At 52.8% G+C, this 16,431-nt stretch overlaps 1 protein-coding gene across 2 annotated transcripts in view; it reads left to right on the top strand.

Annotated features, from left to right (window-relative positions):
• The first annotated feature begins 10,445 nt into the window (after positions 1 to 10,445).
• Positions 10,446 to 16,431, top strand: part of CRMP1 (collapsin response mediator protein 1) — a 66,383-nt gene continuing 60,397 nt past the window's right edge. Inside the window, exon 1 of one of the 2 annotated variants that reach the window (XM_068542288.1) lies at positions 10,446 to 10,826. In XM_068542288.1, coding sequence (XP_068398389.1) covers positions 10,446 to 10,826 — 381 coding nt within the window. Of the gene's footprint in view, positions 10,827 to 14,759; positions 14,964 to 16,431 lie in introns of those variants that run through there. The other variant, XM_068542287.1, reaches the window with a different exon arrangement.

Raw genomic sequence — 16,431 nt, 5'->3', positions numbered from 1 at the left:
GTTGATGGCAGGAAGGCAGCTGGTGGCGTCTGGGACCTCAGAAGAACCAGGGCTGGGCTCACACAGGTCCCATGACCCATAGGACAGACCTCAGAGAGTTCCTAGTCTACAGTCCTCAGGCCAGATCTGGCTCACAAACATGTCTTGTTTAGCTTATGTTTTTGTTTTGTTTTTTAATTGAGGTTAAAACATGTGTAGCATAAAATTTACCGTCTTAACCATTTTTAAATGCCCAGTTCACTGGCATTAAACGCATTCACATCGTTGTGCAACCATCACCACCGTCCATCTCCAGAACTTTTCCATCTCCCCAGATTGAAACTCTGTCCCCATTAAACACTAATCCCCTATTTTCCCCTTCCCCAGCTCCTAGCCACCTCCCTTCTACTTTCTGTCTCTATGAGTTTGTTGACCCTAGGGACCTCATATAAGTGGAATCACACAAAATTTTTTCTTCTGGGACTGACTTATTTCACTCAGCATAATGTCCTCAGGTTTCATCCATGTTGTAGCATGTGTCAGAATTGCCTTCCTTTTCAAGGCTAAGTAATGCTCCATTGTGCGGGTAGATCACATTTTGCTTATCCATCTACCTGTCGATGGACAATTGGGTTGCTTCCCTCTCTTGGCTATTGTGAATAATGCCATGAACATGGGGGTACAAATACCTATGTTGTATTTGTTAATATTGGAATTAGCAAATAACACTTAAAAGCCAAGAGATTTCTCATTAAAATCTGGATTTCTGGCTTCTTTTGGAAAAACAGTCAATCTGGCAACTCCGGGCTTCTAGCTTCCTGGCCACACTCAGAGCTGAATAAGGCCAGCCACTCCCTCCCCTGCCAACAGGCACACAGCCTGGGGGGCCTCAGGCCCCCACTCCCTCCTGGTGTCCTCCTCGCTCTCCACCTCCCCTGCCTGGTCTTCCCAGCACCCTCCGGTTATGGGTAGACACAGAGACCAGAGAGGCACAGTGAGCTGTGCCCAAGGTCCCATGGGCGGGATTGTGATGTGACTGCTGTCATCCAGGAAGGCTTGGACTGGGGTCTGGTTGCAGCTCTGCCACTTGCCTGCCCCTGTGACCTCGACCTTTCTGAGCCTAAGATTCCTCTTTCGGAGGGAAATGGGAGAGACGGAACCTTCTCCGACATCCTTACGGAATCGTTGAGACAGAAAGAAGGGGATGCGTGGTGACTGGAATGTGGGGTTGGGGTATGAGGGGCTTATTAACAGCACAGATGGGGCAGGCAGCTGAGGGTTTGGGGGTCTGTTTCTCCATCTGCAAAATGGGAAAAGGGACCATGCCTCCCCCACGGGCTTATTCTGAGGATTAACTGAGACAGGGAAGCTTAGAGCCCCAGCAGAGGGCTTGGCACACAGCAGGTGCTTCACACAGGTTACTTTGGAACAGGTGAGGGCTGCGTTCAAGGGCTCCAAATCCCCGTGGCAGCAGAGCAACACCCAGCAAGAGATGTGATGTCCTGGTGTCACCGGGACAGCCTGGCTGCAGAGTCCTTCAGCCTGATTTCAGAGCCTACCCTCTGCCTTTTACCTGCTGGGGGTCCTGGCAGGTCAGCTGCCTCTCGAGCTGCAGACCCCCAGCTGTCAGATGGGGCGATGTCTTGGTCCTCACCAGCACAAGGTGGGTGAGAAACGTAAGGTGCCTGGCACAGAGTCGATGCTCAATAGAGTTTAGTTTCCCTCCTTCCCTTCCCAAGCAGAAGTCTCTCTCTGAGGTGAAAATGATGGCATGTTTTCCAAAAAAAAAAGAGGAAAAAGTGTAGTTTCTAGCCTCCCACTGGAGCACTCCCGGGTTCATGTGTTCTTGGGGTTGAGGTGTGTCGCTCACTGGCGTTCCTTCCTTCATCCAACCAGCATTAAGTGCCAGACACTGCTACAGACCTGGAGTTACAGCAGAGAACAAACAGACCAAATTCCTGTTCCTGTGGGCAGGTTTTATATCAGTCAATGGGTTAGTCGGCCGATCATCGCTCATGAAGTGCTTCTTCTGAGCTGGCTTTATGAGGGGCCCTGGCTTCACCCTCAAGGCTCATCTCTGTTGCTGCATGTGCTTTGCCCCAGAAGGCATGCTTGTCCTGAGCCCCTACTGTCACCCACCACTGGGTCTTTCTACCCACCGTGCTGTTTCTGTTACCTCGGCCCATCTCAGAGTCCCTGCCAGGGGCCTCTGAGTCACTTTAGGGCCAGTGAGGCTCTCCTGAGGAGAGCCGTCCATCCCACTGTACCTGGGAAACCTAAGAGGCCAGGTGTGGCCCTGGCAGAGCCCCACCTCTTTACCTTTAGGCTTTGGATGGATGAAACGGGAAGGTGGATGGAAAAAGCCCTTGGTCAACTCTTAAGTTCTGCATAAATATATAGGATTTGACCTTCACATGCTGGAGAGATGAGAGACTACCTGGTGAAGGAGAGAGATTAGGGTTTAAAATAGAATCACTGGTCTGGAGTCTGGGTTCTGCAACCTCTTAGCTCCGAGATGATGGGAAATTCACTTCCCCTCCTCAGTTTACTCACTTGGCAAATGGAGCAATAAAATACCTGCCTTAGCACCTGCTGGGAGCTTTAATAGATACACTGCATGGGAAAACACTTTGCAGACTTCAGTGTGGTGCATACACGTTCATGTCATTAATTCACATCATTAATTAAATGCACACCCATTATATACCTACTGTGTGCTATTATGAATAAGGTGGTCTGTCTTATGACAATTTGGAAGAGGTATCCAGGCTAAGGAAGAAGAGAATTGCTTGTCAGATGGTTGTACTGCACATTCATAGATCGTGATTAGCAACAGCCAGCGAGTTGGCATGGCAACATTACCCCATGCACTGCTAGGCAGTGTTCTTAAAATAGGTTCACTAGAGGTGTGGCAGAAGCGAAGACACACAGAGTCCACGTGGTCTGATGGCTCTGCCCTTCCCAGGCAGGCCAGTAGTGCAGTAATTAAAATAACAGATCTGGAAGCATCCATTGTTAGAGCTAGAGACTTTAGTAGTAGCACCTTGCCTTCTCCCATTTGATAGGTGAGGAAACTGAAGCCCAGAGAGGTTAAGTGAACACCCATAGTCACACAGCCTCTTGATGGCAGATGGAGCCGAATCTGGTTCTGATATCTCATACAGGGTTCTCCAGCTGTGCCACGATGCCCGTTCTTCTGATTTGGAATTTTAGATCTGGGTCTGATGCAATTAATTTTCTAATGATTACAATCCACATGTCATCACTTACCAACATTTATTCTATCAAAGAATTTTCCCCACGTTTCGCCCTGGGGAAGCCCTGAATCCCAAGATATCACGAAAACTCACTTACTTCTTAGCTAGGCTGAGATGATTGTAGTTTAAATCCACCCCTCCACAGCCTTCCCTACCTTAGTTTCCCAGTGTGAAAATGAAGCAGCAAAGCTGATCAAAAGTTTATGAATCACTCTGTGATGAGATTACTGCATGAGCTTACTTATCCATCATTGCAGAGGACGGGGAGCCCAAATCCTTTAAAAGATGAGTTTCTTTCTTTCTATTTGTGTTACTCAGCAATTTGTTGAGTAAACTTCACAAACTTGAGTGTGGCTTTTTACATTCAGGCTGGTAAGCTTTTTTAAAAGAGATTCACAGCTCTTGTTTAATTCCAGGGTGAAATTCCAGGTCTGGAATGAGAAACTTCTTGAGAACTCAGTCCACATCGGAGAATAGGGTGCTAGACATCTCTGACATATCTTAGACATTTAGCCTCTTTTTCTTTATTCAGACAGTGCCTTGCAGTTGGAGGGGCTCTGGGCTGGGAGTCAGGGGACAGGTGTGGCATGAACCCTGCCACGCCCCCTCTCTAGGCTACCAGTAGAAGATTGCCCTCTGTAGTGATGATTCTTCACCGTGGTTGCATGTTGGGCTCACCTGGAGAGCAGTTAGAAGTCCGATGCCCGGCTCCCTCTCCAGGCCACCTAAGTCAGGTTGTCTTGCGTGGGTCCCAGGCAGGGATCTTTAATGAGTCCCCCAGTGATTCTAATGGGCAGCCAGGGGGAGAACCACAACACTATAGCCTCACAATCACTTTTCGTTCTCCCATCCCCTGTGTTAATTAAATTCCCAGATGCCATTGTGTGTTTCTTTTGTGTCAGACTCATTTATTTTTGTTCCTTGCTAGGAAAGAAATGTATCCTCAGAGTTGACAGGAGGATAGTTCTCATCTTTGGAATATATTGGACCATGAGTCAGTGTGGTAACTTCACCTTTTAAGCAGCTAGTGGACCTATGAAAATGAAATGCGTAGCATGCTGTAGCATTCAGCTCCACCGTAAGCAGAACTGGATGCCAAGTGCTTGGTGGCTGATCATGGCATGGTTACACAAAAGTTCAGATTATACAGTTGAGTGATGCAATAGGCACACAAAGCAGATTTCTTGGGTACAGTTGCTTGAATCCTGAAATCTTCCAGAAATAGGTATTCTAAGTCCAGTGTGATATATAAATTGACCGGTTGTGTGAGCAAATAGAAACAGATTTCTATTCGGCATTTGCACCAATGGCCAGCTGGGTTCCTACCTGGCTCTGAAATAAATTTTTTGGAAATTCTCTGGTACTTTAATGGGCAGAGAAGAAGAAACCCCTGGGGTTTGTGGATGTATTTAGTCCTCTTTCCTGTTTTATGAGAATTTCTAGAAAAAGGTAGTATATGCCTTGGATCTAAAACTGCTTTTAAAAAGTCAATAGGCTTAGGATGGAAGGATTGGGCTTGCTTTATCCCGATTCCCTAAATCCTACTCTTGTTTCAGCAAGCACAGCTCCCATCCAATCTGACGTCTGCATCCTTGGCATAAAGGTATTACATAGAGTCATGGGAAGACTAATGCGGGAATTGATACCATGAAAATAAGGTTTGCTTTAATAACAATCTTTTTTTGTCTTTGAAAAATATCATCAGGCTATGCCCAAAGGTAGACTGATGATACCTTTATATGGTGGTAGAATAAGGGAAGAGAAAGACGAATGTGCTGAAAACTCGGTATCAACTCTATCAATATTTTCTTTTTAAAGTAAAGTGATATAACACATTGTTTGCAAATATGACATTGAAAGTGATGGGGACAATAAATATCGATGCAGCAATGTTATAACTATTAACTATTAGACTTTGCATAGGGACAAGGACGAGTTCTGCCTTTCACAGAGATTGGAGAATGGGTTATGGGCCAGCTACATGGGGTTCGAACTATGACTCTGCCACCAACTGGTTGTGCAAGCTTGAACGGAACACTTACCTCTCGCAGTCTCAGTGTCCTCCAGGGATACGTCAGGGAAGGTGTGAGCCTTAATGAGAGAGCACAGGTTTTTTTTTTTTAAAAAGCACTCAGCACATATTAGTGCTCTGTGAACATTGAGAACCTTCCCTCAACATTTTGGAAATGGTCCAGACACATTTCAGTGCCATGGTGGGACATGCACCACCAACCTCAGCTGGGTGACTAAGATGATCTCCCAACGTTAGATTTGCACAACCAACTTTTGCTGGTGAAGCAGGAAAGGGACTTGGGTGTCACTGGCAAAGGTGACGAACATGGCTTGTGAGTTCATTTTGGCAGAAGCTCCTCGGTCTCCTCACTCTTCCAGGTTGAATCCTGGGCAGATATCACATGAAAGCTGTGAAGCACAGACATCAGTTTGGAAACTGTGTACTTTCCTCCTGGATCCCAAATGCACAACAACTAGACACCTTGCAATTGCATGAATCTAAAAGGACTCCTATATTATACACCTCTATTAATCAACACAGGGTCAGAATTCGGCAGTCCATGCTCTGCCCCTCCCCTCGGTTAGAAACATTAGTTCACATGGAAGTGGTCTGGCAACAAAGGCGGACCCCGCTTCCTTTTGGATGTTCTGCAGTGGGACCCTCCCTTGGGTCCTGAAGCAGTGGCTGTCCCCAAACTCCTGTCTGCAGTGAAATAAACAGAGCAATCAGTCATCGGAGATGCCCATCAGATTCCTGACCAGTTGTGAATCGGACTCAATACTCCTTTCTGTGTTTTCAAGATTTGTAATGATTGCTCAATCTTGTGTAAAATAGGCTGGCATTTTCTCTTGTTACCAAGATGTATTTTTCTATGTTAGTTAAATGTATAATTTGTGTAATTTTGTACATTAAAATGTATCCTTTTTCACAGTTAAAGTTCTTTTTTCTTTTTTGAATGTTTAACTTATTGATGGTTCCTTACATAGTGTTGTAGACCCTAACACAATACAAAAAGGCAACGAATCCAAGACTCTTGATTTTTGGTGGGGAATAAACGATCTTCCCAGAAGTCAAATCCACTTCTCACAAGTAATCAGGCGATGTCCTGTATGATCCATTATATGCCTGTATTGGTTTACCATTTTTGCTGTAACAAATTTCCATGAACCTAGGGGCTTAAAACAACACATATTTATTATCTTACAGTTATGGAGAAGAGAGGTCCGAAATGGGTCTCACTGGGCTATAAATCAAGGTATTGGCAGGGCTGTGTTCTTACTGGAGACTCTAGGGAAGAATTGGCTTCCTTGCCTTTTCCAAATTCTGTAAGCTTCCTGCATTCTTGGGCTCGTGCTCCCTTCCTCCGTCTTCAAAGCCAACAGCATTGCATCTTCAAATCTTGCTCTGGCTCTGGCACCTGCTTCTGTTGTCACATCTCCTTCTCTGACTCTGACCCTCCTGTCTCCTTCCCTCTTTCACTTATTAAGGACTCTTGTGATTACATTAGGCCAACCTGGATAAACCAGGATAATCGCCCCATCTCAGGATCCTGAGCTTTATCACATCTGCAAGTTACCTTTTGCAGTGTAAGGTAACATATATACAGGTTCTGGGATTAGGAGGTAAACATCTTTGGGAAGAAGGCATCATTATTCTGCCTACCACAATCCCCTATGAACTGATTTGGAGGCAGCAGAGGAAAACAAACATTTTAGAATCAAACAGGCCTGCATTTGAACTGGATCTCTGCCACTTTCCGGCCATATAACTTTAGGGAGGTTGCTTTACTTCTCTGAACCTTTTTCCTTATTTCCACAATGAGTGCAATAATCCATTACTTGCCTCACAGATTTGCTGAGTGTTATGCACCTAACAATAAACTACAATTCCCTTTTTCTCATTTTTATAACTTATGAGGTTTTTAAAAAAATCTTTTGTGTGTGTGCGTCTGCCAAAAAAGTCCTGATGGAGAATATGCATCAGAGCTGAGTGGCGTCTCCTGTCCTCTCCCTGCCCACTCTGTTCGCTGCCCTCACCCTGAAGCCTTCCTGGTCTGACAGGTTGAGCTGGAGGCTTGTCCTTCACCAGATGTCATGGTTTAATACACTTATGAGCATTCCTTCCCTGGAGGACTGAGAGCCATCAGAGGACAGGATGGGGAAGGTGACAGCCATCCTCTGGACCAAGTGCAGTTTGCTCAGGTTTCCTGGGCTTTCCTCTATTGGCCTCTGCCAGACGCTGCTCCCCTTGGTCTCCCTGCAGGCTGGTGGGTGCATTTCCTAACTTATACCCTGACTTTGTTTCCTGCCTCCCTTCTTCTGTTACACTGGGGTTACTGGTCTTGAGATGAGGAGATGTTGTAGAAAGAACTCAGACAAACCTGAGGTGGAATCCCAGCATGGTCACTTCCTGGAGGTTAACTTGAGCAGTAGGTTTAAGCTTTGTCATCCTCAGCATTCCAGCCTGGAAACGGAGGGGGCAACATCTGCCAAGGGGGCTGCTGAAAGCAGGATGTAACGTGTGGAAATAAACAGTGTGTTCATAGACCCTGACACATGGTAGGAGCTCAGTAAAAGTCAGATCCCCCTCCTCTAGAAGACAGGAGAGGTGAGGAGGAAAATAAAGTCAGATGAGGAGGAAAATAAAGTCAGGAGGAAAATAAAGTCAGTGACACAGTGGGTGCTCAAGATGTGTGTTGGATGAATGTGGAATGATTAGTTGCCCAAGGTTGCATGGAGGACAGGATTCAAACTCAAAAATCTAGTCTCTTCTAACTATGCCAGGTTCATGCCTTCTTCCCCCCTTTCCCAGTGGGAGCTCTTCAGCCAGGCTTCTTGGGGGAGGGAAAATGATACTGGTTAAGATGCAGACTCTGAGACCAGACTACTGTGTTTCAATCCAAAGTGGCATCATTTACCAGCTGTGACCCTAGACAAGTTACGTATCTCCCTGAGACTCAGTTTTCTCATTTGTAAAAGGTGGCTAAAACGGTACATATCTCAAAGGTCGCTGTGAGCCTTAAAAGAGTAACTGTATGTAAAAAGTCTACAATGGTCCTTGGCCTGTAGTAAACTCTGTAAGTGGGAATTATTCTTATACTTTCTTGCTTCTGCACAAAGACAACTCCTTCTCTCCTCCCTCTGTGTTACTCCCTCCTAATCTTGACAACTGCCTAGCCCTTTCTCCCAATGAAAAGGGTTTTCTTGGAAAGTAGTGAGATCTCCGTCACCAGCGGTATTTAAGGAAAGCTGGAGAGACAGTCTCCTCAAGATGTGAGAGCAGATTCAGACATCCAAGTATGAGGATTGACTACAAAAGTTTCATCTAACTCAGATTCTTGGTTTCTCTGATGTTTCTATGAATTTGGTCACCACAAATAATTTTGGAGCTTTAGAAGAAGTTTCTATGTGGTCTTCAACAGGAAATTTCCTTGCCTGGGATGTGCTGGGAACAGTATTCCACAGGACAGATAGAAGGTTTCATTAAAAACACACTTGCACTGCACCCCAGAGTCTTGCAGAGTCTGGGATTCCTGGAACCAGTGAGGCCGAGTACTGAAGGGACAGTTCCCAGCACTGGAAGCTGGCAGGGTGAGAGGTGGGGTGCAGCACAAGGCACTGAAGTTCCCAGCTGGGTCCCCACCCAGCCTGTTGCCGCATGTCTGAACTTGCTCGAGGAGCGGGTCGGCAGCTGGTGATTCCACCCATCCAGAAAGAGCAGCTGGGACCACCATGTCCCTGGAGACTCTTAGGACTCTCTGCCTGATAATGATCAGGGAGAAATGAGCGAGGGTATCTAGGGAAGGCACATGGCACCTGGCTTTGAAGAGGGGTAGAGGGGATCCCCAGCAGAGTGACCCCGAGGCCCCTCGCCCTTCACCCTGGCCCTAGTCAGAGGAATCCTGGGACTCCCAGGCTGCAAGCTCCTAGCTCAGCAAGGGTACGCTGCATCAGTGGTCATGGGAAGTGACCCTGGAATGGGGAATATTTGTCTGGGTGACTGACAGGAGTGTGTGCATGTGTGTGAGATGATCTATCTCTTTGTGTGTCTTTTTCTGGGGCGTTTCTATTTAAGCTCCCAACTACCCATATTTCTGGTGTGGATTTGTGTGTAGGCGTCCTGTCGGGGTTTATGCGTGTGGAGTCATCTTGTGAGTTTGCCTTTGGCGTGAAAATCTCTTTGTTGTGTGGATGTTGCAGGCATGAGCCTCGCGTACGTGTGTGAGTCATTGGTTCACATGCAAGAGTGTTTTTCTGTTGTCTGTCAGTGTGAATGTGGACCCAGCACATCCCTCTTGCCTTGCTGTTTCATCCTTCCTGGTGTCCAGCACTGGCCGGTACACTATGTGTGTGTTTGTCTCTTTCCTCCTTAGAATGTCAGCTCCCAGAGGGCAGAACTCGGTCTATTTTGTTCACAGTACTGTTCCCAGTGCCAACAACGTGCTAGGCACCAGCAGGGCACTCAATATAATAGTGCTGAGTGAATGAATGCAGTGTCCAGTGTGTGAGAGTCTCTCTCTGGTTGTGCAATCAATCTCAGTGTGATGCTGTCTATGCGCTGGGTTGGGTGACTGAGAATTTCTGGGGTGTGTGTGTGTGTGTGTGTGTGTGTGTCATTGACTAGGAATATGTACAAGCATGTATGTGTGTGCAAAATTGTCTCTGATGTGCGTGAACGAGCCTGCGTATGTCTAGGGAGCGTGTAGTGTGATCGACTCTCGTGTGTGCCAGCATGTTTGTGCATTTCTCACGTGTTTATATGGCATAATTGTCTGGTGTGCTAGTACCAACCTGCGTGTGCCTCGGGAGCGTGTGTGTGTGCGTGCTCGCGGTTAGCACCCCTCGCTCTCCTCGCGCCCCGCGCTCAGCCTGTGGGCGGGGAGCGGGGGGCGCAGCGAGGGCACTGCAGTTCTGCTGCCCGCCCTCGGCGCTGCGGCGAGGGCTCGTCACGGTCCCTCCCCGCCCCCGCTGCAGTCCCCGCCTCCCGGTCCTTTGTAGCCTGCCGCTGCGCTCTCCGACAGCCGCCCGGAGGCCCCGCCCCCGCCCCGCCCCGCCTCGCGCCCCGCCCCGCCCCTCCTCGGGCCGCAGTCTCTCCTGGGCAGACCCGGCCCTAACGGAGCGCTGAGCTCGGCGCACAGCGGTGGCTAGGGCCGCGGGCGGGCGGGGGCGCGGGCGGGCGGCCGGCCTTGGACCGGTATGGCGGACCGGCGGCGCGCGTGGAACACGGAGGACGACCTGCCCGTGTACCTGGCGCGGCCGGGCAGCGCGGCGCAGACCCCGCGCCAGAAGTACGGCGGCATGTTCGCCGCGGTGGAGGGCGCCTACGAGAATAAGACCATCGACTTCGACGCGTACAGCGTGGGCCGCCGCGGCTCCGCGCGCACACCGCGCAGTGCGGGCCGGCTTGACGCGGTCGGCCTGCCGGGGCCCGGAGGCAGCGAGGACACGGCCAGCGACGTGAGCGATCCCTCGGGCTCGGCAGTCAGTTCGCCGGGCGAGCGCGACGAGCGACCGCCTGCGCTGCGCATCCGCTGCCCCGCGCCCCGCGCCCTGCCACTCGGCCGGGACAATGGCCAGGTACCCTCGGGGCGCGCGTGGGCCGGACGGAGGGGACGGGACCCTCGGGTCGCTGGGCGTGGGGCAGTGCCCGGGCGGGAGTGCTGGGGCCACTGTGGCCAGGCTTGGGAGAGCTACGGAACGCCCCTCCCCCACCCCATCATTCAGGAGGTTCGGAGAGGTTGTGCGACTCGGTCAGCGTTGGCCAGCATAGTCCGTGAGACTCCAAAGGGTCTTTCGAGATCCAGCCCCCCCGCTCCTCCACTGCAGAAAGGGAGAGCGAGGTTCTGAGAGGGGAAGTAAGTTGGCTAAAGCCGCCACATGGTCCCTTAAAGCGCAGAGGGACCTCTGGGGTTAATTTCATCCAATGATCCTCCTTTTCTGCTTTATGAAAAGACAGGGAGCTCTGTCCCGCATTCATCTCTTCATTTATTCACTCACTCATGAGGAATTATAGAGCACCTACTATGTGTTCTATAGTAGGGCCTTTCCTGAGTGCTCCCTCTGTATTTTCTGGGGGAAGGATTTGGTTAAAGATTTAGATCGTGGGGCAGATAGAACTGGAAACCGCTAGCCGCAATCACCGACATCTTCAGAGGATGTCCTGAGTCCCACAGCACAACGCCTGTGTGCTCACTTCACAGAGCAAGTTGGAGGCAGAGAGGGGGTTTGAACCGGGGTCAGTAGCTTCCTAGACTTGGAGGTTCCCCCCCACGAAAGTGGGGAAACATCAGGGAGAGGGAACGCCAGGCCGTGGGCCCTATGGCTCATCTCCCTTTAGCTGGGGTCGCCAGAGCATTGGGGGAAGATGGGTAGACGACCCAGCTTTGGGATATATGGGTGAGGTGCTTGGAAAACGGAAGTTGGAGCACTCGAGGGCCGACGAGCTGTAGCCTTACCCCAGAACTCCATGTCTGAGCACTGCTCAGGTCCCAGGCCCCTGATAGGTGCTGGGTTCCCTGTTTAGCACTCCGGCCCCACCCTAGGCCAGGGTGGGTGACAAATTCATTGTGAAAATTAAATCAGTTAATGCCGCTACGTAGTGAGCATACAATAAATGTTCGTTGTTTATTATGAGTTTGATCATTATCATCATTTTTATTAACCCTTCTCCCCTTAAATGCTCTGAGAGGCATACAGTGAGCCGGGAGGAGGCAGAGCTTGATCTGGACAGAAATCTGGGAGGGCTTCCTGGAGGAGGGGCGGGGGTGCTGGGCCGGCCTGTGGCTGCTACGACCCAATAGTGGGTCTCCTCCTGCCCCCACCCCCACGCCCCGGGTATTCTGTCTCGGTAGCTCGGGAACTCTCCGTGGTCCTGAATCCGGAGCCTCGCGAGAGGAAGGTCTACAGCGAGGGGGTGGGGGGGGGGCAAGGAATGGAGATATCGAGAGGGTCCCGTCTCCTTGTCCCTATCCCTTCTATATCTTGCCCTGCCCACTTCCTTCCCTAGTGTCCGACCTCGCTTGGGATCCAGGCTTCACAGCCCGAGCGGGAGGCTTCGGGGCCGCGGACCAAGAAGCCGGGGCCAATACCGGAGAATACTAGTTGCCAGTCAAGGCTCTGCGTCCTCTTGAGCCTCAGCTTCTTCATCTGTGAAATGGGGGTGGCATCTCCCAGCCTCCCTCAAGGCGTGGTGGAGTATCAGGGAGGCGAGAGAGCTTTGTGCACGGCCGGGAGCTGTGGAAGAGCGTCCCTGATGGAGCTGCAGTCAGTGTCACCAAAGCCAGCATCGCCCCTGGGCTCTGGGACGGCTCCGCAGCCGCGCCTCGGCCCTTGGGGACGCTGATCCCTTCACTTCTCCCACTCCTCTTTCCTCTCCCCCCTCTAGCCTTCTCTTCCTCCATGGCTTCTCGGGGACTGGACAAAAGGCAGCGCCTCCGGCGCGCCAAGGGCTCCAGGAGCACGCGAGGTTCGGGACTGTGGAGCCTAGGTGCTCGCGGTCTCCCTGGGGGGGAGAGTTTTACTTTCTGCGGACCGAGCAGCCACGGGGTTCGGGTTCGGGGGCCGGCGGGCCTCGCTCCTCCTGAGCTTTGCAGTGGGTGCCGGGGCCCTTCCCCCCCGTCCGTAAAGCTCTTTCCCGGGGAGGGAGGAGGGGTTTCTGCGGCGCAGGCGCAGCGTCTGCAGAGGCCCAAGGCTGTGCAACTGCGGCGCTTTTGTACCCGGGAAGTCCACTTGGGAGCGGTGGTCTGTTTGGCCAATAGCAGACGCGTGCCCCTCCTCCGATACGCAGGAGGTCTCCTCTCCAATCCTGGAGCTTCCCTGCCCAGACTGAAGCCTGGGAGGGGCCCTGGTTCGTGGAACCTAGCCCTTAGCAACGCTGAGGAAGGGGATGTAGAGTCAGAGAGAGGGAGACCTGCAATTTCCGGTCAGCAACAAGAATTTAGGACCCAACTCAGAGCCGAGAATGAGCTCTAGACAAGTTGTGCAGGAAACTGGCTTCCAGATACTGCTCTGCTGCAGCTAACATGCTTTGTATCTAAGATTTCATTCTATCTCTGTAAGCCTCAATTTCGCACCTGTGAAATGGGGAACTTATGGCCTAATGTTCCTGGAATACTAAGCCGTTTCTATTTTATGAACATACAACCCTATCTCCACTTTAAGGCCCAGGCATCTCTGGCCTTCTGTCCTGGACTGGAGGACTGGCCTCCAGGTGGCAGTGGAGGTAAAGGCTTCAGGCCCTAACCTGAGTGGTGGGAGCTTTACCAGGCCTGGCACCCCTCCCTCTGGGTGGCAACTGGAAGTAAAGAAGGTGGGGTCTTTTTACCGAGCCTGTGGGTTTGGGTTTTATAGGCAGAAAGTAGAAGGTTGGCATTTTAATCTGCCTGGATTTGGGAGGCACCTGTCTAGTCCTATGGGGGCTTGCTAGGGCTCCCCCCCTTCCCTCTTCTGTCAAGAAGTTAATCAAGCTAGCCCAGGACTCCTGCCCACCTCTCCCCAAAGCAACATCTGGATTATGGGTGCTGGGGCTGGTGTCCACTCTCCACTGGGAACCAGGACATCCTTTTCCCCCTCCTGACCGCTAGCCTGTCTGGGGGCTCTGGGCTCCTTAGTGCCAATGGTCTGGCTCTGCAATCATCAGTTACTGCCTGGTAGACAAGGCTCTGGGGATAAGCCGGTGGCCCCAATGGCAGGGGGCCCTGTGATGAGAGAGGGGCTGCAGGCGGTAGAGCAGGTCAGCCACTAATTAGGGCTTTGTCTCTGGGGTCCCTGCTGCAGGGAGGGAGGGAGGCTGGTTCAATGATGGGGGTGGGAGGAGTGGCAGAGAAAGGCTTTATGGAGAAGCCCTAGGAGGTGAGTCTGGGAGAATAGATAGGCTTCTGTCTGAGGTAAGATATTCAGAGAGAGGACACAGTTTGAATAAAGGCTTGGACTTGGGCTTGGAGATGTGCTTGGTCTATTCAGGGAGTGGCGCAGCAGAGGGACTAACGCAGGCTGTGGAACGAGAGGCCTGGGCTGGATCCTGGAGGGCCTCGAGCGCACCAGCAGCCGGGGCGGGTTCTGGACACCCGGCCCACACTCCCTCCGCCACGCAGATGTTCGGGGAGGCCTGCAGATGCAGTGCTGCACACCTGTGGCGCTGCCCACGGCCTCTGCCTGCGCACGCGAAGTTCATCTCTGGCTTTTAAAGGAGCCCTGAAAACCAGACCTACCCAATCCGAGAGCGAGGCCGGGGCCCAGCAGAGGGCGTGTGCGCAGGGCGGGGGTCGGCGGGGCTGGGCGGTTGGGGAGGGGGCGGGGGGCGGAGTGGGGGGGATATGCGGGGAAGCGCTTCCTGGTTCGAGCTGAGAGGGGCGAATCGGGCTCGGCTCCGCGCCGCCGGGAGGAGCTGTCTGCCTGCAGCCCCCTCCTCCCGCCCTCGCCTCTCCCTCCTCCTCCCGCCCTCCTCGCGGAGCGGGGCGGTGCTGGCAGCTGGAGCGGCAGCGGCGGCGGGCGGGCCGAGCAGCCGGGGCAGCCGGGCGCGTGGGCAGCCGCGGGCGCCGAGCCTCCGTCCCTGTCTTCACTGAGCTCGGGTCTTTGTCACCGCGCCCGCGGGGAGCGGGACCGAGAGAGAGCCGGACAGAGCGAAAGCCAGCCCCACAGGTCCACCGGCCGGGCGGAGGGCGCCAGAGGGGGGCCATGTCTTACCAGGGCAAGAAGAGCATTCCGCATATCACGGTAAGCTGGGCCCCCGCCCTGGCCCCGCCGCTCTTGGCGAGGTGGTGGTGGTCGCCGCCGGGGTCGGGATCCGCTGGGGAACCTAAGGGGCGGCCCCCGAGGGGCTTCCTGCGTCGCGGCGGGTGGGGCGGGGCCGGTCTCGGCCTTGCAGCCTCCTCCCCCCAGCTTCTGGGGACAATGGGGGGGAGGGCAGCCCGGCGTGGCGGGGCGGGGCGGGAGCCTCGGGTCCCTCTCCCCGCGGGCTTGCAGAGGATGGCGTGGACCCAGAGGATGCGGAGCTGAACAAAAGAGGGAGGGGCGCGGTGTCCGAACCCCCTCCCTCTGGCCCTGGAGCTGAGCCTCCAGCGGGCGGCCTTTGCACCGTCTAGCTGTTGCACCTCGCGGCAGCGTTTCTTCCCCGCCAGAGTAAGGAAAATGATCGACCACCGCCCCTCGCCCCCCCCCGCCCCCTCACTCCCCGCCCAAACCGATGAAGTGGAAGTCTGGACCTAGAGACAGCGCCATGATGGAGGAGCCCCTCCCATTCCTCCCTGCAGCTAAAAATAACCTGATGGGGCGGCCCTGGCGGCTGTGTCCCGGGAAGGGTTAACACCGGGGGGTGGGAATGGTGGCGGTGGCTGAGCTGTCCTCGGTGTCCCTGGGTGTGGCCGGAAACAAAGGATCCCTGGTCTTTATGCTTTGTCTCAGGGTGGGGAGCTGAGGACACAGCGGGTCCAGAGACCTGGCCTCCACCCCATTCCCTGCCTGGCACCAGAGTTGAACCAAACCATTCCTGAGGGATGTGGACCACAGGTGCTGGTGAAACCCATGGGCCTTGGGTGGCTGATATCTGAGCAGCCAGGTGCTGGAAGGCATGATGGAATCCTCCAGGGCAGTGCTTGAGGTTTGAGGGCAGGAGACCTAGCATCCGCCTTTATCCAGAATCCAGGCTCAGGGATGGTCCCAGAACACCTTGGAGAGGGCAGCCTTGGGTAGGGGGGAAGAAGCTGACATTTCCCACTTGCCTGCCCAGTGTATTGTGGATCTTGTTTTCTTGAATCTTCTCAATAAATCTTTCGAAGGAGGCATTGTCCACATAAAGTTCTCAGAGGCTGGAGCACTGGTTGGGGGCGCAATTGAGAGGAAGGTTGGGAAAGAACTGGGACCCCTCGCCTCCCCAGAACAGCCCTGCATTCTGCCCAACTCTGGATTGAGTCTCTCTTAGAAAACTCCTCTTCTGCCCAGCTTCAGGTCTTGTCAGCAGACCTTTGCTGAGTTACCATCCAGAGATGTGCCCCCTGAGGGTGGGGACCACCTCTTGCCCATCCCTAATCCTTGCCCTCTGAGACACAGCGGTATAAGTGACCAATCCCTTAACACTGTAGTCGGCTAAGAATCAATGGAAGGGATGTGGTTGCCCTGGGCTAGGCAGTGTGGGAGGAACGAACTGGATATTTGCATGAGCCAGTCCGGGCTTTCCGACTCTCCA

The sequence above is a fragment of the Eschrichtius robustus genome, chromosome 4, assembly GCF_028021215.1.
Source record: "Eschrichtius robustus isolate mEscRob2 chromosome 4, mEscRob2.pri, whole genome shotgun sequence".
NCBI classification, from domain to species: domain Eukaryota; kingdom Metazoa; phylum Chordata; class Mammalia; order Artiodactyla; family Eschrichtiidae; genus Eschrichtius; species Eschrichtius robustus.
Note: the sequence above shows the minus strand (reverse complement) of the source record. Positions and strands in the feature narration are given on the sequence as shown.